This window comes from Paroedura picta, chromosome 16 (genome assembly GCF_049243985.1).
Source record: "Paroedura picta isolate Pp20150507F chromosome 16, Ppicta_v3.0, whole genome shotgun sequence".
Lineage (NCBI taxonomy): Eukaryota > Metazoa > Chordata > Lepidosauria > Squamata > Gekkonidae > Paroedura > Paroedura picta.
The window spans coordinates 23,630,228-23,654,597 of NC_135384.1; the positions used below are offsets into that span (position 1 = coordinate 23,630,228).

At 51.4% G+C, this 24,370-nt stretch overlaps 3 protein-coding genes across 6 annotated transcripts; 2 read left to right on the plus strand and 1 right to left on the minus strand.

Annotated features, from left to right (window-relative positions):
* The first annotated feature begins 1,641 nt into the window (after positions 1–1,641).
* SCRN2 (secernin 2) lies at positions 1,642–11,922 on the plus strand. 2 transcript variants are annotated; one of them, XM_077313010.1, is made up of 9 exons: positions 1,642–1,778; positions 2,315–2,493; positions 3,701–3,882; positions 5,080–5,279; positions 6,447–6,662; positions 7,818–7,983; positions 9,372–9,552; positions 9,758–9,952; positions 10,904–11,922. In XM_077313010.1, the coding sequence occupies exons 2-8, from the start codon at positions 2,320–2,322 to the stop codon at positions 9,914–9,916; spliced, it is 1,278 nt and encodes a 425-aa protein (XP_077169125.1). In that variant the 5' UTR covers positions 1,642–1,778; positions 2,315–2,319; the 3' UTR covers positions 9,917–9,952; positions 10,904–11,922. The 2 variants fall into 2 exon arrangements, 1 of the variants encoding a protein (XP_077169125.1); XR_013226939.1 differs by lacking the exon at positions 9,372–9,552.
* Positions 11,916–18,172, minus strand: LRRC46 (leucine rich repeat containing 46). 3 transcript variants are annotated; one of them, XM_077313012.1, is made up of 9 exons: positions 17,566–18,172; positions 17,357–17,479; positions 16,049–16,151; positions 15,849–15,957; positions 15,515–15,561; positions 14,361–14,470; positions 13,582–13,651; positions 13,114–13,274; positions 11,916–12,312 (listed from the first exon to the last, which is right to left on the minus strand). In XM_077313012.1, the coding sequence occupies exons 2-9, from the start codon at positions 17,385–17,387 to the stop codon at positions 11,945–11,947; spliced, it is 999 nt and encodes a 332-aa protein (XP_077169127.1). In that variant the 5' UTR covers positions 17,388–17,479; positions 17,566–18,172; the 3' UTR covers positions 11,916–11,944. The 3 variants fall into 3 exon arrangements, with proteins under 3 accessions (XP_077169127.1, XP_077169128.1, XP_077169126.1); XM_077313013.1 differs by lacking the exon at positions 17,357–17,479; XM_077313011.1 differs by having other exon boundaries at positions 17,357–18,172.
* Positions 18,149–23,826, plus strand: MRPL10 (mitochondrial ribosomal protein L10). Its single transcript, XM_077313014.1, has 5 exons — positions 18,149–18,268; positions 19,336–19,502; positions 20,628–20,792; positions 21,577–21,721; positions 23,170–23,826. The coding sequence occupies exons 1-5, from the start codon at positions 18,226–18,228 to the stop codon at positions 23,397–23,399; spliced, it is 750 nt and encodes a 249-aa protein (XP_077169129.1). The 5' UTR covers positions 18,149–18,225; the 3' UTR covers positions 23,400–23,826.
* Positions 23,827–24,370: the final 544 nt, after the last annotated feature.

Here is a 24,370-nt window from a genome sequence, read left to right on the forward strand (position 1 = left end):
ATGTTAGGCAGCAGCAAAAAGCCTCCTCCAAACCAAATCACCTGCCTAAACAACACTGTGGCAAAGGGGCCCCAAAAGAGTCAGAAGAAAAGGGGGCGTGACACCAAAAAATGAAAATTAAAGGCACAAAAATACATGCAGAAATCAAGGTATAAACCAAAACTGACGGAGGAAAACCCATGTGGAAAATCCCGTTTTCAGAGCTGATCTCTGGCAATTTTGGGAACAGAAAATGCCGTCACAGCGCATTGCTAACCAGTGTTGGAGGTCACAGCGCTACTGAGCTTTTTTGAGAGAGCCAGCGTGGTGTAAGGAGAAGAGAAAGCAATTGATGAGTCTGCAAAACCAAATTGGGAGGAGACAACAATTTCAGGGAGAAGCAGGATTTTGTTGAATGGAACTTACTTAAAGTGAGATCTTGCCCATGAAATTTCCCTTGCAGGGTTTTTGCAGGGAAACAGGTGCTATACAAGCGGAAGATGCAGGTGGTCTCCCATGGGTGGTGGTGGGGATACCTTTCCCCCAGCTGTCTCTCCCTTCCCCCCCCCACCTCGGGATCCACTTTTCCTTCCTTCCCTGCTCACCCTGACTTCCCCCATCCCACCGATTTGCTGGATCTCCCCTCTACATGCACACTGCTGCCGGCTCACCTCTCCCCAAAAAACTGCAATAGGGGGGATCTGATCATTTTCTTGGGGAAGGGGGGTTCCACTTTTTAAACCAATTGGATTTCCCTGCAAATCAAGAGTATCCCCTGGTGGGCTGAGAATGTGGCGCAGAGTGGCAAGGCAGCAGACATGCAGTCTGAAAGCTCTGCCCATGAGGCTGGGAGTTCGATCCCAGCAGCCGGCTCAAGGTTGACTCAGCCTTCCATCCTTCCGAGGTCGGTAAAATGAGTACCCAGCTTGCTGGGGGGTAAACGGTAATGACTGGGGAAGGCACTGGCAAACCACCCCGTATTGAGTCTGCCATGAAAACGCTAGAGGGCGTCACCCCAGGGGTCAGACATGACCCGGTGCTTGCACAGGGGATACCTTTACCTTTAAGGCAGGGGTAGTCAACCTGTGGTCCTCCAGATGTTCATGGACTACAATTCCCATGACCCCCCTGCTGGCATTTGCTGGCAGGGGCTCATAGGAATTATAGTCCATGAATATCTGGAGGACCACAGGTTGACTACCCCTGCCCTAAGGCTTCTGGGGGGGGGGGTCAAAGGGCAAGATCTCTGCTAACTGTCCCTTATTCTCTTAATGTAGATATGTTTACATTTTTTATTGTGGCTGGATGTTTCCCGTGCAATTCCATCTCAAGGGACCTGTTCACCGTTTCCATGATGCTGTATGTTAACTTATTCTCACACTCCCCCGACAAGTGTGAACGGATGACTTGCATGCCACGACAGCGCATCTGAAGAAGTGTGCGCGCACACGAAAGCGCACGCCTTGAATAAAACTTGGTCGATCCTAAAGGATCTGGCGGATTGGGACCTCGGCCGAACCCGGCCACCCGCCCCCAATCCGCTCCGCAAGGCGAACTTAAAAGACTTCGACCAGGGATGGGAAGAATTCCGCTTCGGAGCCCGCCGTGGCTGGTCGGACGGCGCCCTCTAGCGTCCGTAGGCGCGAATGTCTGTGATTTTCGCCCCCTCCAGTCACGGGACGCCGCCGCTCCAATCCTGCAGGGTTTCGCTGCACGAATTCCGCTCGGCTCTGGAGTCGGCCGACCCGGAAAAGTGCGGGGAGGGGATCGTGGGAGCCCGTCTCTCGCCAGCATTGGAGGTGGGTGCCCGGGGAGGACGTGGGAATAGTTGCAGAAAAAGCGCAAGGGGTGACTCCACTTGCAAACTCGGTTGTGTGTGTGCCTGCATGCCTGCAAAAGGGGGTGACGCCCCCAAACCCGGATCCTGGGCGTTGCAGGCGGCGTTGGGACAGGGGTCTTGGCCAGGTTGGGGAGCCAGGGCCGATCGTCTCAAGCACGGGTGACCAGGGACATGCACCTGGCCGAGTCTGTCTGGCGTTGGGTGAAATCTGGGGAGAGGGGAGTTGTAGGGCTCGCCCCTCATCATCGCCCCTTAGACCCTGCGGAAAAGGCAAAGGTGGAGGGGAACGTCACCTGTTGGAAAGAGCTTGGGTTTTGCAAAAGTGTTGTGGGAGGGAAGCTGTAAGAACTGCAAGGTTGGGAAATTCCCGGGGGAGGGGTTCAGGGGGCCGATTGGGGAGCGGAAAGGCCACATCAGGGGTAGTCAAACTGCGGCCCTCCAGATGTTCATGGACTACAATTCCCATGAGTGATCTCCTGGCTGTCCCCCCTCCAGGTGGCATGGCTGACGCTCGCCCCTTGGCCCCGGCCTCTTGTGACTGCTTCGTTTCGCTGCCCCCGGCCTCCACCGCCCGAGAGGTCATCTTTGGCAAGAATTCTGACCGGCCGAAGGACGAAGTCCAGGAAGTGGTTTACTTCCCAGCTGCCGCTCTTGCCAAGGGAGCCAAGGTCCAGGTGAGCCAATCCCGGCAGGGGGAAGGTTGCTCGGCAGGGGCGAAGGAGGTCAGGACGATCCCAAGCAGTGGGTTCGAGAGAATCCAGCAGTCCGAGAGACGGTGGAGCGGCACAGGTCCCGAGCAACCAGCTCCTTTACTTTGGCCTACAAGCAGAGGTGGCCAAATGGTGGCTCTCCAGATGTCCATGGACGACAATTCCCATGAGTCCCTGCCTGTATAAAACACCCCTGCAAATCTGAGCCCCGTAGCCTAATCCCGTTGTCACCAAGAGAGAGAAATCTGGTTTTGTTCATGCATTCTCGGGTTTTGTACCCAGTTGGGTCTGGCCCATTGCATCCTTCAGCCCCCAAGCAGCAGGAATTCTGGCCCAGTAGGGGGTTCATAGATTTGAAGTGTCTGTTAGCCCTGCAATCTTTGAATCGGAACCCAGTTCCCCCCTGCCGTTTGGTTGTCAGGCTGTCGCTAGGGTTTGTTTTGAGATATTTAAATAAATAAAGTTGCATGTTGCCAGCTCTCCCTGGGGTTGGGGGAACGTCCTGTCAAACCTCAGCTGAGATGTTTGGAGCGGGTTTGCCATTGCACAAGCCAGATATTCCTTGGAAGTCTCCCATCCAAGTTCTAGCCAGGCCTAACCCTGCTTAACTTCTGAGAATTGGCAAGATCTGGTTAACTGAGGCTATCAAGGGCAGGGCATTTCTCTTACTGATCCTCCAACAGAGAACCTTTCAATTTGAATGAGGGCAGCCAATAACAAATCTGGCCCCAGCGAATTTCTGAAAATCTCAACAGGCACCAAAGGAAATCCTGGTGGGAGCCATGTTATTCAGGAGCACCGTGTTGGGGAACCATGATAGAGGGGCTCCCCAGAAATGCCCCCTCGTTCAATGGAGAGCTGAATTTTGTATCCCAGACCTGATTCACATTGGATCCTGGTGAGTGAGTGAGTGAGTGAGTGAGTGAGTGAGTGAGTGAGTGAGTGAGTGAGTGAATGAATGAATGAATGAATGAATGAATGAATGAATGAATGAATGAATGAATGAATGAATGAATGAATGATATTGGCACTACACAGTATACAGAAAGGACGGACTTAGAACCCGAAATAGTGATTTGAAATGTAACGTGTTGTTTGGTCCTTCCGTAACTCATCTTCAGGCATTCAGGGTGATGCATCCTGCGTTTTAAAAGACAGAGTTTCTTTCCAGTGCACGTACATCGAAGTGGACCAGGTGGAGAGGACGCACGCGGTCATCCTGAGCCGACCGGCCTGGCTATGGGGAGCTGAGATGGGAGCCAACGAACACGGCGTCTGCATCGGCAACGAAGGGGTGTGGACTAAGGAGCCGGTGGGGGAGGAGGAAGCTCTGTTGGGCATGGATCTGGTCCGGTAAGCGCCTGGCCGAAGTGTGACGTCACTTCGCGTGTCCACGCCCAACCCCTGTTCTTCAGTTCACTTCTGTTCCAGTGAGGCTGTGGGATTGTGTGCCCTGGATGGACTTCATGCCGCATATACTTCAGACTCCGAATCAGACAAATTACATTTGGAGGATCGATCTAGAGCAGTGGTTCTCAACCTGGGGGTCGGGACCCCTTTGGGGGTCTAACGACCCTTTCACAGGGGTCGTGGCAGGGCCAGCAGCTTGGCTGGGTGGGGGGGTGCCATCCACACAACAGCCTTGCGGGGTAGATTGAGATGGAGCGTTCATCTCTCTGGAGCATTAGGAAGGTGGAGAACCCCTGGGCTAGAATGATCGGGAGCCAGATGTAGAGTTACCACAGTCTTTCTGTGCCTCGGCATATATTTTAGAATGTACCCACAATACCTTGCATGACTAACTGCATCAGGTTCATTTCTTATCATGTACATGTAATGTTAAATTGGGACCTCTGAAGAAGGCCCTTTTTGGCGGAAGCACATCTGGTCCAATTTCATCCATTTACTGGTTCCAAACACAATGTGTCCTGCCCAGTGTGTGACCTTTGAAGGCCTAAAGCCCCATCTTTTTTATAATAAACGTTTACTGCCGCTGTATGATTAGCTTTTTTACGCATGGGTGTGTAACTTCGAGGTGTCCAGTTCCATTCTGGGGTTGGGATTCTGCCCCTCCTTGGGTGCTGCTGAACTTGAAAGCTGTTTTGTGTCGTTTTGATTGGTCCTAATAAAAGCCCATTGCCTGGCTTTTGGTTTTGGGGCTTTGCTTTGGGCCAATGTGGATTCTGCTAGCCTCAGTGAAGGCCTTTGCTGGCTACTAATTCCGGGGGCTGAGCTGCAGTAGCCTCTTAGCAAAATGAAGAAGAGATCAAGAATATGGTATCCCAAAGGGAACCTGGGCATAAAAGAACCAGCTCTTCTTCTTCTTCTTCTTCTTCTTCTTCTTCTTCTTCTTCTTCTTCTTCTTCTTCTTCTTCTTCTTCTTCTTCTTCTTCTTCTTCTTCTTCTCCTTCTCCTTCTCCTTCTCCTTCTCCTCCTTCTCCTTCTCCTTCTCCTTCTTCTCCTTCTTCATCTTCATCTTCTCCTTCTCCTTCTCCTTCATCATCATCATCATCATCATCATTGATTTACCGTTTAAATGGTGTGTTTCAGGCTGGGTTTGGAGCGGGGCAGCAGTGCACACGAAGCCCTTCAGGTCATTACGGCTCTCCTGCGGCGTCACGGCCAAGGGGGGCCATGCAAGGAGGAGCCGACCCCTTTTATTTACCATAACACCTTTCTCCTGGTGGACCGCACCGAAGCCTGGGTGTTGGAGACCGCTGGCAGGTTTTGGGCCGCTCAGAGGATCCGAGGTGAGTGTTTGCAAGGAGGAAATCACTGTGCTGCACTGGAAGAGATTCACGTGTCTCTTCTTCAAATGCTCAGTGTTGTGTATGCTCTGGGTCTTGATTCTGCGCCAAGGAGAGCAGAATTCTGCAGCCTGCATAAATTCGACAAAGAGGGCACATTCCTGTCCCTTTGGTGGTTTTCTTCTGTTCTGCATGCACTTTGCTCCCTCTAGCGGTCAATATGATATTTCACCAGCTTTTGTCTGGCATAGCCCCCTGCAGGTTTCGACTGCAGGTTTTTACGCCAGACCTAAACGTGCAGTATCAAATCGACCACTAGGGGGGAGGCAAAACACATGCAGAACAGGCTACTCGTCCCAAGAACCAGGAACTTAACATGCAAGAAAAAAGAGGAAAACCCTAGGTCTAGAAGCTCACAAATGACAACTGTTTGAGGATGGGAGTTGAACAGTCTCCTTTCAGGCTTGTAAGCAATCTAGCCATTGGGCTCTGGACTGGGTATAATTTCTGCCTGTTTGCTGACCCTAGCCTTACACTGCTGTAGTCTATCCCAAGATGCTATCAGTGTATGTGGTTATGATCTACTGTTCTCCTGAGTTAGGGTCTGCTGTATGTGGTTATGATCTGCTCTTCTCATGAACTCCTGAGTTAGGATCTGCTGTGTTTGGGAAAAGATGTCTTTTGCCAGGAGCTGCTAGCAAAGATTGTTCAGAAAGGATGCCTGCAAGATCAGGAGAATGGGAATCGAGAGTGAAAATAAAACTTGTGGGAAGGGTATGGAGGAAGAGCGTACAAAAGACCAGCAGGTTCCATCAACAGAGTCATTCTGAGAACATAAGACATCTCCAAGCATCCATCCAATGGTCATTTAGTTCAGGAGTAGTCAGCCTGTGGTCCTCTCCCTGGCAGGGGCTCATAGGAATTGTAGTCCATGAACATCTGGAGGACCACAGGTTGACTACCCCTGTTTTGGTTCATTGGCCTGTTTCCTACCATGACGGTCCGGATGCCCCAGGAGATGTACAGCAGAGACCTCAAACCCAAGACCTCCTGCCCCTGTTATCCCCGGCGACTGATACTTGGAGCTATTTTGCCTCTGAACTAGGTGGTTTATTTGCCTTTTGGGTCAAAAAGTATACATGATCTCTCCCTCCCTCCCTCCCTCCACAGAAGGTGCCCGTAACATCTCCAACCAGTTGAGCATCGATACGGACATTACGGCCGAACACCCGGATTTAAGGGGGCATGCCCAGAGGCAGGGGTGGTGGAACGGCGAAGGGGAGTTCAGTTTCACTCGGGCGTTCTCGCTGGTTCATCAGCCTGTCCGCATGGAAGCAGCCAAAGCGAGGTATTGTGCTGGCCAGCAGCTGCTAAGGAAGCACTCAGGTACGCTTTCAGAATCCGCATGGCAAAGGGCGTGGCCTGTAGGCGCAGAACGGGGTCTGGGAAGGGGACCTCGCAACTGGCACCCTCTCAGAGCCCCCTGGGGTAGATTGGGATATTCAGAACCTCTTCCGCAAGGAGTGATTCAGCCGGTCACGGTTATGCAGAGACTGTTGTAGCATTTGAATACTGCTGCTCAGGCGCTTGGCAACGGCTACAGAAGAGAGAACAGTGAGGTTTAGTGGTCAGAGTGCTGGATGGCTACTTGGGAGACCTTGCTGTGGAGGTTTGCTGGATCAGACCAGGGGTCCATCTAGCCCAGCCTCCAGTCTCACCCGGTGGCCAGCTGGTTCTTCTGGAGGGTCAACAACAGGACAGATGCTGTGACTGTCCCCTGATGGCACTGGGATGCTGAAATGGACTGCCTCTGAATATGGAGGTTCCCTTTAGCCACCATGGCGAGTAGCCACTGATAAACCTATCCTCTGGGGATCTCTCTAATCCCCTTTTAAAACAGTCTATGCCTGCGGGTTGTATCAACAGAGGCATGACATCAAAATCCCAAGATGCCGTATTCCTGCTGTATACCTCATTGGTCATAGTCCCACTGCACACTGCACTTTGAGTCCCGTGGGCTGGTCTAGAGGCCTCATTTCAAAAAGGACGTGGACAAATTGAGAGGGTGCAGAGGAGAGGGACAAGAATGACCTGCGGCTTAGGGACCAAGCCCTAAGGGGAAAGGCTGAGGGACAGGAAATCAGCAGTGAAATTGGCTTTAGGAGCTTGTCTGTCTAAGGAGTCCCCCCACTGGCAGTCTTACAGCAGCAGCTAGACAGATCCTTCTCTTGGATGCTTGAGGCTGATCCTGCCTTGAGCAGGGGGTGGGACTAGATGGCCTGTAGGGTCCCTTCCCACTCTGTGGTTCTATGAAATTGCAGAGCCTCCTTTGTGAACTCCAGCCCTGTTCCTTTGGTGTTTAATCAGACAAACATTGCCTATCTGGGTGAGCCTCAAGTCCCTCTCTCCCTCTCTCCCTCACTCTCTCTTCCTCTCTCTCCCCCTTTCCCTTTCCCTCTCCTTCTCTCTCTCTACCTCTCTGCCTCCCTCCCTCCCTCTCCTTCTCTCCTGGCGTTCCTTCCTCCTCTCTTGCGGCTGCAGGGCAGATCACCGCTGCCACCATCATGGCCATCCTGCGTGACAAAGCCAGTGGGATCTGCGTGGATTCCGAAGGGTTCGCCACCACGGGAAGCATGGTCTCCGTCCTCCCCCAGGACGCCCGCCTGCCGTGCATTCATTTCTTCACGGCCACCCCAGACCCGTCCAGGTGAGCTATTGTTCTCCGCTAAATGGAAGGAGTCAAGCCCATTCTGTGAAGCTTCCTTCCACCGGTGGCTCCAAGCCTCAGGTTTAGTTTTGGTCTGGGAGAAGGACTCCAGGTGTGGTCTGACCCATGCGGTATACAGGGAGACTAGGACATCTTGTGATTGCATTGTGAATCCAGGTAGATGAACAATCCGGATTTGAAGGCTGTTAACAACTTGATTCTCTCCCCCTTCATTGGATTTTTTCGAAGTCGGTGAGGCTGGGAGGAAGCGGCTGGCCCAGGTCACCCAGTGAGCTTCCACAGTGGGTGAGGGAGGTCGAGCAGGGGCTGCCCAGTTCACAGCCTGACATGCTGCCTACTGTCTCACGTTGGCTGTCTAAGGGAGGGAAGGAGGGAGGCTGGAGTGGGTGGGCCTGATGCCTGACTCTAGTTTAGCTGCTTTGCCTGACAAGCCCTAGACAGGTCAGCATCCCTGGAACAACCTTCTATGAAGACATATCAAAAGCTTAGTTTTTAACAGTAGCGGGAATCATTTTGCTCTGTATTTCTATAGTATGTCTTATCTCTTCTTTTTAATAGTAGTCAAACCACCAAAACGGACTCTAGATTTGTACCATTTTCAATGTAGCATTTTCATCAGTGGTTGTTTCCTCCTATTACTTTTTTACATGCATAGAGAAAACAAATGCCATTGTTCCAATAAGTATAGAGAGCCAGTTTGGTGGAGTGTTTAGGAGTGCGGACTTCTAATCTGGGGAGACGGGTTTGATTCCCCGCTCCCCCACATGCAGCCAGCTGGGTGACCTTGGGCTCGCCACAACATGGATAAAGCTGTTCTGACCGAGCAGTAATCTCAGGGCTCTCTCAGCCTCACCCATCTCATGGGGTGTCTGTTGTGGGGAGAGGAAAGGGAAGGCCATTGGAAGCTGCTTTGAGACTCTTTCAGGTAGAGAAAAGCGGCATATAAGTACCAACTCTTCTTCTTCTATCCAACTAATATGTTCTAAGGATCAAGTCCTTTACTTATTTTATAGTCTATTATTCCCTATTTCAGTTTTAACAATATATCTATTGGACTTTGGCTCAAAGCTATGGGGAAGTTTAGGGCAGGAGTGGCCAAACTGTGGCTCTCGAGATGTCCGTGGACTACAATTACCATGAGCCCCTGCTGGCAGGGGCTCATGGTAATTGTAGTCCACGGACATCTCGAGAGCCACAGTTTGGCCATCCCTACTACAGGGGGGTTTGACTGTGATTGGTTTGCCACATATCCCCATTTGTGGTGTGGTGCCTTCCCCCACTTAGAAATCAAGCCGTTTAGGATCTCTTTCCGATTGCTCGGCTGTGGGCAAGGCTTCCTCGCCTGACCTGCTCTCTTGCCTCGGCAGGTCTGTCTTCAAGCCCTTCATCTTTGCTCCCGACATCATGGCCTTCCCCCAAGTGCAGGCGCCACAGTTTGGCGACAAAGACCCCATTAGGGAGAGGCCCCGGTTTCAGAGCCGGGTTGACCGGCGACACGAACTCTACCGGAGGCGTCAGCTAGCCCTGGAAGCAATGGAGTCTCAACAGGTGACAACCCCCCCCCCCAAACCCCCGGTGTTTGTGTTAACTTTCTGAGGTTTTTATATTTTTTTAAGTTGCGAGAACCAGATAGTCAAGTCGGACGCGTGCGCAAACATCCAACATTAAAACTCCATTTTAAAAAAATTGTTTGCGAAATTTTCCAATGTTTTACACCAAATGCAGCATCTCCTCCTTCTTTTCCAACTTCCAGGTTGAGCGTCAGAAAATCCAGGCGTGTTTGGAAGAACTTGAGCAGCAGACCTTGGAGACGATGCAAAACTTACTGGCAGGCTCCTTCACAATGAAATCCCAGCAGCTGGCGGACCTGTTCTTTGACTGTGTGAACGCAGAGCTCCAGTTCTACAAATGAAGGCTCCTCTCTGTTGTTCTTGCCTGCTGAGGACCGGTGAGTTGAAAGTCCCATCTCAGCATCACTAGGAGCTCCATGGGTGAACCTTACCAGCTGTAGGCGATCATGAAAGTATCAGTTTGAGGGGGACGGAATTAATATCCTTGTGTAGCTCTGGAACTCACGGTCACCGAATATCTTTGAAGAATGAGTGGGTAAACTCACCATGTTTGGGTCATATCGGTGGTTGTCAGTTGTGATAAGCTAAAAACGGAACTTCCACATCTCAAGGTCTGGAGATAAATTAGGAGGAAGTGACTCTGCACTATTCAGGCTTCTCTAAGATCTATAGCAGCCAGTGTTGGAGGAAGAAATGAGCTATATGGGTCCTTGGTCAGAATCTAGGCCCCCTAGAGAGATAACTGAGAGTCTAACTGGACACATTTTCCATGTCGACAGGTTATCTCACAGAATGACTCTCTTGAGCTTTTCCGCATTCTTATTTTCCTTGCTTGTGTGTTCCTGTTGCTTTGGGGAGGGCTGTTCTGCATGTGTTTTGCTCCCCTAGTGATCAATTCGATATTACATCGCTGTATGTCTGACGTAAAGCAAGAAAAATGTGAATGGGGGCCTACATCTACATGTTTGGCCCACTTGCCTCCTTGAGCTGCCAGGACGTCTGCTGGATCCCTCTTGGTGGGGGAGTCCTGCCAAATCCCCATCTGAGGACTTCGCACGTCTTTGGTGGGACCCCATCAAGGCAGGTTGCTGTCCTTTTGTGATGCAAGTTCTCATGGGCCAGAGCCCAGAAAGAACTGTAGTGCATGGACATTTGGTGAGTCACAGTTTGGCCACCCCTGCTGTATATGATTCCTCCTCCTGCTTTCCTGCAAAATCTCGAGCAAAAACAAACAACTGGCCTCCAGCAAGCCAGACGTTCTAAATAATGTAGTAGAACATGATGTGCCAGTATGCCTGTGAGGTTTGTGTTCTTCCTTCCCTTTCCAGCTCGGAAAACTGAAGGGAGCCAAGGAGAACCTCTTGCCCTCTTCCCGTCCCTTCCTCCTCTTGCTGCCGTCCTCACGTCTGTACTGCTGAAGCGTCTGTTCTGCTGCCAGGGTGGTTTGGAATGAAACTGCTTTTTTAAAGAGAGAGGTGTGAAATCCTGCCCAATACGTTTGGGCAGATTGGAACTGAGAATCTTTGATTCATTTCCCAGACTTTAACCTGCACGCAAATTCGTGATACTGTTCACAGAAGACGTAAATTGCTGCCTCTTTTCACTGACTGCACTGTCTTTTGTAAGAATAGATAGAAGCTAGCATTTGTTGCCTGGCCTCGGCTATCATACCTCCTACAATTTGCTAGTAAACATATCTGTCTTATACATGTGTTTGGGGAAAAGCAATGACAGGAAAGACAGCTTTGATCCAATTTATATTTGTAGCACAGATGTATCCAGATCTCGTCAGGCATCGCAAACCCCATGGCTCAATATTTCACTAGTGGGGTTAGTAAATCTGCATTTGGTCTTGACATCCCCACCCTTTTCGGATTGGTTAGCCATTTCAAGATGTGTCCTAGGGCTTTCCCACATTCTCATTTTCCTCACTTGTAAGTTCCTGTTTTTTCAGGGTTTTGTTTTCCCGTTCTGCCCACCTTTTTCTCTCTCTCGTGGTTGAGTCGATATTTCACTAGTCTGTGCCTTGCATCTCTCGCTGCAGATTTAAACTGCAGGTTTTTATGCTGGACATAAACCAGTGTAATATTGAATTGGCCACTAGAGGGAGCAAATCCACATGCGGAAAAGACCCTCCTCAAAACAAACAGGAATTTAGAAACAAGGAAAATGAGAATGAGGGAAAGCCCATTGGCTGGGCTTCAGTTTCAGACTGGCTGGCTTCCTTCCCTCCCCCTTTGCTGGCAGCCCATGGGAAGAAAGATGGACAGTGTGTTTTCTGCCTATTAGGGGCCCAGAAATGCTGTGTGTACTTCAGTGACTGGCAGAATAAAGAACGTTCAGGAGGGCTGTGGTGTTGTTGTTTTTTTTCATTTCTTTTGTTTTCTCACACATTTAGCTGTACTGGGTACCCCTCCTTTCAGGGTTTTCCCCTGGATCTGGCTTCCAGTCGTAGCCTTTCCCTGTGGCGTACTCAGTCTTCCCTGAAACATCGAATTTGCTGTTTTTACAGATGTGCTGGGTGAGCTCTGGTGCTCGCTTTGGAATGCCGGAGCCTCCAGGGTTGGGGTTTGGGGGTCTGGTGAACTTGGGGCCTGGAGGCTTGCGTTGAGCAGCCGGTGTGTCTGATTCTGCCGTTCCTTCAGCTCCTCCAGACGGGCTTCATGCTCAGTGAGGGCCTCTCTTCTTCTCCTTTCTGAGCGACTGGCGAATTCATAATGGAGGTCAACAAAGAAATCTACCAGAGAGGGAGAGAAACTGAAGTAAGAACATAAGTGGTCCAGCCTCCTGCCTTACCCAGTGGCCATCCAGTTCCTCTGGAGGGCCAACAACAGGTTGTAGAGGCTGAGGTCTTCCCATGATAAGAGAATAAGAAGAGCCCTGCTGGATCAGACCAGCAGTCCATCTAGTCCAGCATTCTGTCTCACACAACGGCCAACCAGTTCCTCTGGACACAACTTTTTTGCCACTGAGAAACCCCTGAAACATTCTTCAGACTTCAAGAAACCCCAGAAGTGGCAAGATCATGCAGAATATGGTTGGGAAGCAGAGCTGTGGACACGCTCACCCAAGGCACCGCCCCTTCCTACCTCTCCAGGCCTATCATAGGTCATCTTAGGAGAGAAGGGCGGATTTATGAAACTCTAGTTGAGAAAGCCCATTCTGGACAGATGACAATAGGACAGAGACCAAGGCCTTCCCTGATGTTGCCTCCTGGCTCTGAGATCCAGAGGCTGACTACCTCTGAGCAATGGCTAGTAGCCACTGATAGACCTCCATGAATCTGTCTAATCCCCTTTCAAAGCTGTCTGTCCCTGTGGCCGTCAAGACATCCTCTGGAGACAAATGCCGCATTTTAATCACTTGCTGCGTAAAGAGGTATTTCCTTCTGTCCTGAAACTACAGCCCATCAGCATTCGTGCGGCAGGGAACGCCCACCAGGGAATCGTCCCTGCCTGGAAGCAGCCATAGAACCTGAAGATCTTTCCTCCTCTCCCTTGTGCACAAATGGTGGTCCACAAGTGAGCTCTTGGGGTACCTTTTTCTATGCTCAGAGGCTCGGACAGCTCCGGAACATCCTCATCGCTGTCTTCTGAACTTCCCTCTGCTTCGTCTCGACCTTGGGCAGGGGCCTTTTGGTCAACGACACGCTGGGTATCCAGGAATACCAGTTGAGGCAGGGCGGCTAAAACAGATTCCCTTGGAAGGAGAAGAGCACCAGAACAATAAATGGGGTCCCACGTGGGGCAGGGGGACTGAGTAGAATGCAGCGTCCGTTCAGCCACCAGGGCATAATTTCTCTGAATGAGATGCTGACGCCACAGCTTTCCCCCTTGTCTTCCATCTCATCCCTTGCAATCGCCAATTGACTTGACCGGGCAGCGCCCAGGGATGGCAAAGGCCGGATGCCTGGAAGTAGAACAGGCAGGGACCCTCAGGGATCCCCCCCACCTTGGAAAATCCTTGCAGGAAACAGAAGCAGAGGAGGGTCTCTTCCAGGCCTCACCTGTAGCCCTTCTGATGGGTGCATTTATTTCCTGTAAAATCAAGGATCAGGATGCTCTGGGGCAACTCCTCTGCATGGATTATACAACAAAGGAAAGAAGGAAAGAGAGGAAGTTAAGAAAACTTGGTGGGGCTTGCGGGTTGATTCGGCCAGGCTGATCCCTCGTATTCTGGTATTTGATGTGAGCATTCTGGGTATGCATTCTCTCTCACACACACACAGAGAGAATTAAAGGGAGGGCAGCATGGTGTACTGGGTAAGAGCAGCAGCTTCTAATCTGGCATGTTGGGTTTGATTCCCTGCTCCTCCCCCACATGCAGCCAGCCGGGTGACCTTGGGCTTGCTACAGCATTGATAAAGCTGTTCTGACTGAGTTGTAATATCAGGGCTCTCTCAACCTCATCCACCTCACAGGGTGTCTGTTGTGGGGAGAGGAAAGGGAAGGTGATTGTAAGCCACTTTGAGACTCCTTGGGGCAGAGAAAAGCGGCATACAAGAACCAACTCTTCTTCTTCAGTAATATCGGGGCTCTCTCAGCCTCACTCACTTCACACGGTGTCTGTTGTGGGGAGAGGAAAGGGAAGCCACTTTGAGACTCCTTGGGGCAGAGAAAAGTGGCATATAAGAACCAACTCTTCTTCTTCTTCAGTTCCACTGGAGAAAATGGCTGCTTTGGAGGGCAGACTCAGCAGGCATTATACCCTGCTGAGGCCCCTCCCCGAACCCTTGCCAATAAATATAAAACAGACTCTGAAGTGGCGTTCCCAGCTAGCCCCTACCTGTATCCAGAGACTCAATATGGTTGTGCGAAAGGTCCAGAAACTGCAGCTTCAGGAGGGCCTGGAGGTTCTCGACTCTGCTGATGCGGTTCCCGGCAAGGGAAAGGCAACTATGACAGTGTGGCAAAAGGAGAGGAGGATGCTGGGAGACCGGGGATGCCAAAGCAGGGAGGAGCTTGTTGTTAAGTCCACTGGGGTCAAGTTCCCCTGCCCTGCATAGCCCACGTTGGTCAGATTTCGGGAGCTAAGGAGGGTCTCTCCTGGCTGTCATTTGGAAGAGAGACCTCAAGGAATAGCAGGGTCAAGAGGTCAAGGCAATTGAAGGCGAATCATCCAGGAAGATCCCTTGCCATGAAAGCCCTAGGGTCGCCATAAGTCAGCTGTGTCTTGACGGCCAAAAAAACCCCAGACTAGTTAGCAAATGGTTAGATGACCTCACAATCTCTCTGTCTTCAAGCAGTGGCCTGAATTGCGATCTGGCTCACAAGGCCAGGCACTCCAGTCATCTGCTGATAGTCAGAACCTTCCCTCCTCCCCTTCCTCCTCCCTTCCTTATTCCATGCATTGCCTGGAAACGGACACTAATTTCCAGTCCTCTCTTAATGCTATCCACCCTCTGGAGAGAGATTCAGGTGGGTTACCATGTTGGTCTGAAGCAGCAGAACAAAGCCTGAGTCCAGGGGCACCTTTCAGAATAAAGCTTTCCTGTGCATGCACCCTTTTCCAGATGCCTGAACGCATATGCCTTGGATAAAACTCTATTGGTTTTAAACAGACCTCTGGACGCAGGCTTTGTCTCCTCCAACCCCGGTCCCTGACTGTGGCCAGGTTGTCTCCACTACACGTGAAAAAACAATGACAGATGTTTTATTTGGCTGCAAAATATAGCCAAGGGATAAGTGATAAGGACACTGCCAAATGGCTATTTAACCTGTCCCCATCTCCTGGGTTTTTTGAAAATGCCCCCTCCTGGCAAAAGAGCATCCCAAATTGGAATCTCTCATCTGCAGTCCACTCTGTCGGCTTGCCAACCCATTCGACTAGTTCAAGTGTGCGGCAAGCCCGAGAAGGACTTTTTTTCCCGTTTCCAGTTTTGAAAAAGCCAGGAAACCAGGATGCGGCCGAAGGACAAACGAACAAGAAATCCCGCTTACTTCAAGTTGGGAAAGCAGCTCAGGTTTTCAATTTTCTCTATTTGGTTCTGAAAAATGAAAACAGCATTAGAATCACCGGGGCCTTTTCTGCACCAGGAATCCGGCCCGGCACAATTACGGGGCTAATTTCCGCTTGTGGACGATGTCGGTGCCGGTCCAGGGCTGCCCCATATTTATACAAAGGCTTTGACAACAGCAATGAAGACTCCCCTAGGGGGGGGGGGTCCCCTGCCCTTTCCCCTAATGGCCACCATTTCCCCTTGCTTGCCTTTGGAAGGTTTTTTGACAGTTTTTTAAAAAATTGGTAGTGGGAATGTATGATGAAATTGGTTACCTGTTGCAGGTAGATGCTGTGGACCTGTTCGAAACCCTGTAGGACTGGGAGGTGGCTGATTCTTTCCCTGTCTAGTCGGAGGATCAGAAGAGGAGTCAAGGCTTGGGATCTGAAGGGAGAGACATTTTGCTCAGCTTTGGGCCTTGCATTGCCCAGAAGTATCCCCATCTCCCAAAATCTCTACACTCTGGGATACTCACTTGCTCTCCGGGGACTCTTCCTCCACTGGAGCAAGCGGGTTCCTCCGGGCAATGAGGGATCTTGTTAAGTTCACTCCTCCCTTGGAGGAACCGTGTATGTTCTCTGGGAACAAGAACATGGGGATTCTGACTGTTCTGGATCACAAATCAGATTTTAATTATTTACTTAGCACATTTGATTAAGGACTATCAGAAGAAGGCAGATTCCTTTGAAACTGTGATATTGCAGGAGAGTTTTATGGATACTGTGGACTTCAGGATGGAGATTTTTACAGATACTACCAAAAACTCAAGAGCCTCTTGTGGCGCAGAGTGGTAAGGCAGCAGACATGCAGTCGGAAAGCTCTGCCCATGAAGCTGGGAGTTCAATCCCAGCAGCCGGCTCAAGGTTGACTCAGCCTTCTATCCTTCTGAGGTGGGTAAAATGAGTACCCAGCTTGCTGGGGGGTAAACGGTAATGACTGGGGAAGGGAATGGCAAACCACCCCGTATTGAGTCTGCCATGAAAACGCTAGAGGGCGTCACCCCAGGGGTCAGACATGACCCGGTGCTTGCACAGGGAATACCCTTACCTTTACCTTTACCAAAAACTCAAGGAGGGGGGCCCTCGACCAAATTAACCCTGAACTCTCCAAAGAACTAAAATGACTTAGGCTATCGTACTGCAGTGACATTAAGAGAAGACTCCCTGGAAAAGACAATAATATCAGGAAAAGAAGAAGATCCAACATGAGAGGGATTGACTCTACTGTTCCTCAGTTTGCAAGACCTGAGAATGGCTGCTAACAATAGGACGCTTGGAAGGACATTAATTCATAAAGAAGACTTTATAAACAACAGCTGGACCGAGACATACAGACCCAACTAAAGCCATTATCTAAAAAAGAAGCTAAAAATAAACAGGATAGAAAGATATAAGGAAACAATTAGTCATGCCAGAAGGATGCAAATCAGCCGGTAACGCCCTGCCAGCCAAAAACAGAACCCAGAGATTTGTGCTCCCTGCTGAACTCATTTGGCCTTCTGTAAGGGATGCTACTTGATAAACCTCCAGATTGCAGTGTATGTTTTTTTTTTTGACTGCATGTGCATTTTGCGGGTCATTCTGAGATTACCTGGGTGCCAAACAGGGTTGCCAGGGGATGGGGTTGCCAGCTTCAGGTCAAGAAACCAGGAGATTTGGGGATGGAGCCTGGGGACCTCAGCATGGTACAATGAAGGTTGCCAGCTCGTTTTGGAAATACCTGGAGATTTTGGGGGTGGGGCAAAGTTTGGGGGAGGGAGGGACTTTGTTGCCATAGAGCCCACCTTCCAATGGTACACCTTCCGAATCATCCATTTTCTCCAAAGTCCCCGAAGTCCAGTGCTCTCATTCCAGCGGGATGCCCAGGTCTCACCTGGAGGTTGGGATCCCTGGTGTCGCGAGGCGGCCTAGACTTATGCAAATAAACAAATGGGGCCCTTCTATGCACCCCTCCACTGAGGGCTTGCAGTACCTTCGATACGAGATCACTCACCTCCAGGCATGACTGGCAGGGCAAGTCACCTATGGTCCCAGGCGCCACCAATGCGCAAGAGAATGTGTGTGTCCTGGGACAGTGTGTGTGTGTGTGTGGGGGGGAGAAGTCTTGCAGCAGTGACAATTTGGGGGATCCTTTACTAACAGGGGCTAAAGGGTGATGTCCCCTGGCAGCAAGGGAGAGAAGGAGCAACGTAGCAACCGATGGGGGGTTGCCTAGCAACCGCCAGAAAGCTCAGCAGGAGCCTCCCTAGCAACAGGGGAGCCCTTTGGAGACCTTGGGGGGGGGGATCCTAGAACCAATTAGGGAAGCGCCCCCCCCTCAATTAGTGTGTATGGTGGGGGGTTCCAAGTGGGGGGCTCTCGTGTAAAGCGGAGTACTCCCGGGCAATAGGAATTCAGCCTATGCTGGGGGATGTGGAGGGGGGGAGAGGAAGGAGAATGCGTGCTCGTTGCTAGGATACAAGATACTTCCTGTAAAAAAAGGGGGGGTTGCGGTTGAATTCTTTGCAGAGCCCCTGCGGCCAATGCAAGGCGACTCCAGCAAGGCTGCGCTCCTGCTGCAAGGCTCTCCTCCTTTGCCTTTAAATCTCTCCCCGCCCACGCACGAGGACGCCCTCCGCCCCCATCCCATAATGCTCTTCTCCCAGGACCCAAGATGGCTGCTGCGGTGCGCCCCTGCGCCGGATTCTGCAGAGCCGGTAAGGTGAAGCGTGCCCGGGGATCCGGTGCATTTCCCCTGCAGCCCCGGGGAGGTTTTGCCTCGCGCGCAGCGCTGCCTAGTAGTTGGATGGGAGACCCCCAAGGGGCACTAAGGCCTGCAGTGCCAAACCGCCCCGCGGGGTCTGCCGAAGCCAGCATTGTCTTGATGCGTTTTCCACCACCGGTGCAATTGGGAAGCACGACTCTCCAGGATTGGGGCCTCTTTCCGAGGCGTGTGTTTCTGCTTCCTAGGAGAAAGCGGTGGGCGAACTGCTTGTGGCTTCTGGCGCATGGCCTGTACACGTGGTGGATGGTAACGCCGTGCTTTCTTTGCCTGGTTTCAGTAGTCGTGGAGGAGGGGGGGTGACTTTAGGAATTGCCTAACCCGACCTCGTTTGGATCTAGGGCAGTGGTGGCCAGACTGCTGGCAGGAGCTCATGGGAATTGTAGTCCATGGGCACCTGGAGAGCCACAGTTTGGCCACCCCTGATCTAGGGTAACTCAGTCCCCCCCCCCTGGCCACTAGTGGGGGGCTGAGAATGCTCAGAGAGAACTGGCCCAAGATCCAGCAGGCATCATGTGGAGGAGTGGGGAAGCAAGCCCAGTTCTCCAGATCAGAGTCTGCCGCTTTTAACTATGACACCATGGTGGTTCTCTTGCGCCTAGAGCCAGCGTGGTGTAGCAGTTAAGAGCAGCGGCTTGGTTCTTATACGCCTCTTTTCCCTACCCTAAGGAGGCTTACAGTCGCCTTCCCATTCCTCTTCCTACAGCAGACACCCTGTGGGGTGGGTGAGGCTGAGAGAGGCCTGATATCACTGCTTGGTCAGAACAGCTTCATCAGTGCTGAGACTAGCCCAAGGTTGCCCAGCTGGCTGCATGTGGGGGGGGGGGCGCAGAATCAAACCTGGCATGCCAGATTAGAACACTCCTAACCCCTACACCAAACTGGCGGCATATAAGAGCCAACTCTTCTTCTTCTTCTCCCTCCAACGCCTTGCTGTTGGGATTTGACCTGTGGGGTTTCAACGGGCTTTGGAGCGTGTGGTGTTTCTCTCTCCGGCTACAGGATGGCAGCCCACCTTTCAGCTTGTCCGCCATGGATCGAAATCCGTCACCCGTCACTGGAAGCCAATGCACTTCATGAGGCAGAAGCTGATGGCCGTGACCGAATACATCCCGCCCAAACCCGCCATTGCACGGGAGTGCATGCCCCCGACCAATGCAGTCAAAGAGGTAATGGCCAGCCAGCGTCCTTAATGGGTATTTTATATACTGTAGACCTGTCTGTAGGTTAAAACCTTGAGCAGGCTTATCTCTTTGCCCTCCATGGTGCCGTCAGTAGATGTGCAGTGCTGATCGCCACTGTAGGATGGTAGGTGAATGTCCTCCAGGCCAGGCTGGATTCAGGAGATTTTTTTGGGGGGAGAAGGGGCACTGGGGCATGAAATTAGGGTGAGCACTGTAGGTTGTGCGCTCTGGCACAGTTCGGACGACTTGGCGATCACCGAAGCCCACCGAAGTGGCATGCATGAGGCCAGCGCTGCGGAGAGGATAGATGGCGGTGGTGCGCCAGCTGGCAGCCGCATGCAGGCACAGAGCTCTGTGCCTGCGTGCAGCTGCTAGCTAGCGCTGACACTGCCCTTCTTCTCTGTGCTGCGGTGCTGGCTGCCTTGGGCTTTGGTGATTGCCGAGGCGGCCAAACCACACCAAAGCGTACAACCCTAGTGGGCAGGTAGTCAGGAGTTCCTGCATAGTGCAGGGGGTTGGACTAGATGACCCTGGAGGTCCCTTCCAACTCTATGATCCTCGTATGAATAATTCCTGATTGCTGCATAAGCGTTTTATCCTCCTAGGATTGCCCACTGAGAAAGCAGGGCATGGGACAGGTGACTCAACCAGGTCAGAACCTGATGGCTGCTGACACATACTGTGAAGCCACCCTGTTTGTGTTGCCTTGAAATAGTTGTGGTTCATCTGACATGCATCACCCTTCCGAATAACCATCAGGTTTAAGGGTGGTGGCCGAATCAGCCGTTCCGAATCGGCCCGGAATGGCCGATTCGGACGCCTCCGCACACAATCCTAAACAAATTGCCTGCCTTGGATGTCAGTAAGCATTGGGGGCAGCCCTGCCTGTGAAAAGCAGGGACGGTTGGGTGCCTGTCCTGGCAGTAAGGTTTTACTGGACCCCCCAAATTGGCCTTTAAATGCAGAAGACAGCCGTAGCAATCCCTGCGATTTCATACCTCCAGGGGAAGCCAGTCTTGACCTGTGCTCCCTTCCCGTTTTGGTGGGTCTTAGCTGGACTTCGTAATGGCTGCTAATAAATCGCTTTCCTCTCCCCTCCCCACCTTCCAGGAGCATGACTTTGAGAAGTTTCTGCGCCGCCAAGTGGAGAAGATCTTCCTCGAGAACAACATGATTGCCGTGTGCCAGTACAACTACGCTCCCGGCGGTGAAATCACGCTTGTGGAGTACCGGCTGCGGAAGTACAACATCCACGCCAAATACTTCCCCAACAAGGTGAAAATCTTGCAAACGGCTGTAAAGAACGCCCCGCCCCCAAGAGCCATCCCGATTTGGGCATTACCGCACAGAGCAAAGGTTTAACATATAGATCTTTACTTACTTTACTAACCAAGGGTGAGGATTAACAGTGAACTACAGATTCAAGAATAGCACAGAGACCCAAAATACTAGAACTCGGGTGCATCCAAGGGAGCTGATGGGTTGAGGGTGCACATAAGGAAATACTATCTTACACCAAGAATGATTAAAAACGTAGAATTTACTTCCGGAGGATGTAGTGGCGGCCACAGGAATAAACGGCTTTAAAAGGGGAACCTCCAAATTCAGAGGCACTAATCCTGCAGCCAGGAGGCAACATCAGGGGAAGGCCTCAGCCCCTATGGCCTACGGTTGGTTCGCCAGATTGGCCACAGGATGCTGAACTAGATGGACCTTTGGACTGATCAAGCAGGGCTCTTCTTAGGTTCTTATTCCACAGCTTGTATGTTTCTCCTTGGTGGACGTAGTGATGGTCACAGTCAGATGACTTTAAAAGCCAGTTAGACAAATCCCTGGAGGAGAGAGGCCCACCGGTGTCTACTAGCCATAGTGATTAAAGGGAACCTCCACATTCAGAGGCAGTCAACCCAGTGCTAAGAGGTGACATCTTTAGTCTCAGGCCTGTGTGTTGACCATGCAGGGCAACGGGTGGCTACTGCATGTACCAGGGTTATTGGAGTTGTTGGATCTCCGGTCTGATCCAGCAGGGCATCTCTTACGTTCTCTTTTACCTTTTCAGATTGTTAGACGTGTTCTTGTGGAATCCAAATTCAAGAATCTCCTCCCTCTGTTTGTGGGACGCAACGTTATGCTGGTGAGCCCAGAGACCAGGGCACGGGAGATGCTGCGGATTCTGAAAAGTATCCCGCAGTTTAATCTCCTGGGTAAGTGTGGGGAGAATTATGATGGGGCCGGTTCTTAGGGGGGACGATAGAGCGCTCTGGGCCGAGGGCTAAAAATCAAAATTAACGAGATGGGGTTTGGCCCAAGATTGATAGTTTGTTTCATTTATTCCCTGCTTTGCCCACCATGGGGGCCCAGAGAGTGTGTGTGTGTCTGGAATTAGCCACCTCCAAATCATCTGGTTGTCAACATCCTTGCTCGGGTCAGACAAACTGCGGGCCGGGCTGTCCTCGATTGTCCATCCATCTCAGGTCAGGGCTTCCTCTTCTGCTACCTTCGGCATTTCGTAGCCCAGAGCAGCTCCTGACCTTCTCCGTTTCTACTTGGGGGTTGGCAGTGGCAGAGACGAAGCAATGAGATGTGTAGCAGCAGAGATGAAGATTTGGGGGAGGCTGGAGGACCTTCTCTGGAAAGATCTTTTGGAGCAGGGGTAGTCAAACTGCGGCCCTCCAGATGTCCACGGACTACAATTCCCATGAGCCCCTGGCAGAGAATCTGCTGGCAAGGGGCTCATGGGAATTGTAGTCCATGGACATCTGGAGGGCCGCAGTTTGACTTAACCCTGTTTTGGAGGAAGGAAGGTTGCTTGATAGAACTGGGAAGGGGGGGGGGGGGCTTTTACACTTTGCATTCGGAAGGCGCCAAGGAAAAATTTGGGCACCCCATGTGCCCTGCCACTAAAGCCAAAGGTGGGCAAGGCCAGAGCTGTGAGGCCACCTGGGGACCTAGTGTAAGCTTTTGGAGGAAGAGGCAATCAACAGGTGGAGTATTTTATTGAGCCGATGGATATCTGTAGGGTTGATAACTTGCCATGAGGCTAGGAGGTGGGGTGGAGCAGTAGAGCACCTGCTTGGCCTGCAGAAGGTCCCTGGTGTCACCCCTACACCTTGGATTTTAAAGGGCCAGGCAGGTGGTGTCATGAGCAATGTACTGCCTGAGCGGCCAGATAGCTGGTCAGAGTAGACAAGGCTGACCGTGATAGACAGAGGGCCTGACTTAGCAGCCTCTTCCCCTTTCTCCTGAATCGTTTCTCCCTAAGCTCTTCTGCAACCTCCCCAATTCTGCGTCCCTAAGCTCAAATTCTGCGACCTCTTCCCCGGTTAGCTTAAAAAAAAATTATTATTATTATTATTATTATTATTATATTTCTATTTATTCCCTGCCACTTCCGAATCGGCTTGTGACGGGTTACAAACTCTTATAAAAACCCCCATTTAAAAGACAAAAAAGATTCCAACATGGCAGAACCCCCCCCCCCCCCCGTACTACAGGAGGAGTGAGGACGGAGGTCGACGATGTACTACTCATACCCAAGGTGGAGGGGGCATTGATCTACCTCGCCAACCCCAGCCTCAACCATAAACCCGGCAGAAGAGCTCAGTTTAATGCTCCGGGCGCCGCCAGCTTACCTTTTGTCATTTGCTTCCAGGCGGCTGCATTGACAACACACTCCTGAGCAAGGAGGGCTTCAGCAAGTACGCCAACCTGCCTTCCCTGGAGACCACCCAAGGGGCAGTGGTGGGCTCCCTTTCCGCCCTGTCCTCCCAGACCAGCACGATATTGCAGCGGGGGCCCTCCCACTTGACTTCCTTGCTGGACCAATATGTGAAACAGCAGACCGACAACGGGGCAGAGACAAAGGAGGGGGGCAACTCCTGAGAAGGCAGGAAGCCCTTCGGCAAATTCCCTGCAGCCCTTCTTTATCTCCCAAGACGTCTGTTGGTTGGCCGATTGTGTCTTGGGTGGGCAGGCGTACGTGACGGCACCGACGAAACCCTCTGAATCCAGTGGACTAAGAGGGGTAGATTGTGAACCAGAGAGCTGTTGGAATACAGATTTCCCCCTGGGTCTTAGATCTCAGTTTCCTTTATATAACTGGCATGATACCAACCTACCAAATCAAGTAACCCAAGTTCACTCCGCAATTGCAGAAGAATGAACAAGCTTGAGAATTTTTATAAAAGGATCTTATTGTTGAATATTATGCTGGGTGATTGGGGAATAAATTAGGCGGAACCATGGAACTCCTGCGACTCAAATGTGAATCCAGAAATCTAAATAAATGTACATTTTTGGAATACTGGCATTGGTTTCTGTGGCCTTGTTCTGGCTAATGAGTGTCGGATCTGAGTGTCGGAAGAAGGTGCTGCCCTCGTTGGCACTACGTCCAAAAGTCCTGACCAGTCACTCTGTCTGCTGTCTAGGAATCTACAAAGCATTTTCCACACTGGGGGTCCCCCACCTTTTTGAGCCATTTGGAATTTTGACGCAGCTTGGTGGCCGCAGCCACAAAATGGCTGCCACAGGAGGCGGAGCCAGATGCAAAATGGCTGCCGGGGCTTGCTTTCAGTCACACCGTGACGATCCTTGTGAAGTGATAGCAGCAGCTAGCAAAGCAATATTGTTTCAAAAAATCAAAACCTGAAATGACCAGTCAGAAATTTTGCGGGCAAAAGTCCTATCTGGCCCCTGCGCACTTTCCAGAGAAACTTGGTGCCATGAAAAGTGCTGGGCACCATGACACCCATGACACTAATTGCCACAAGCTAGTGCTGATAAGCCGTGTTCATGTGTAGCCCTTTCTGGTGGTTTTTCATCTCTTGGCTTTTATGCTTCTTGACCAAGCATCT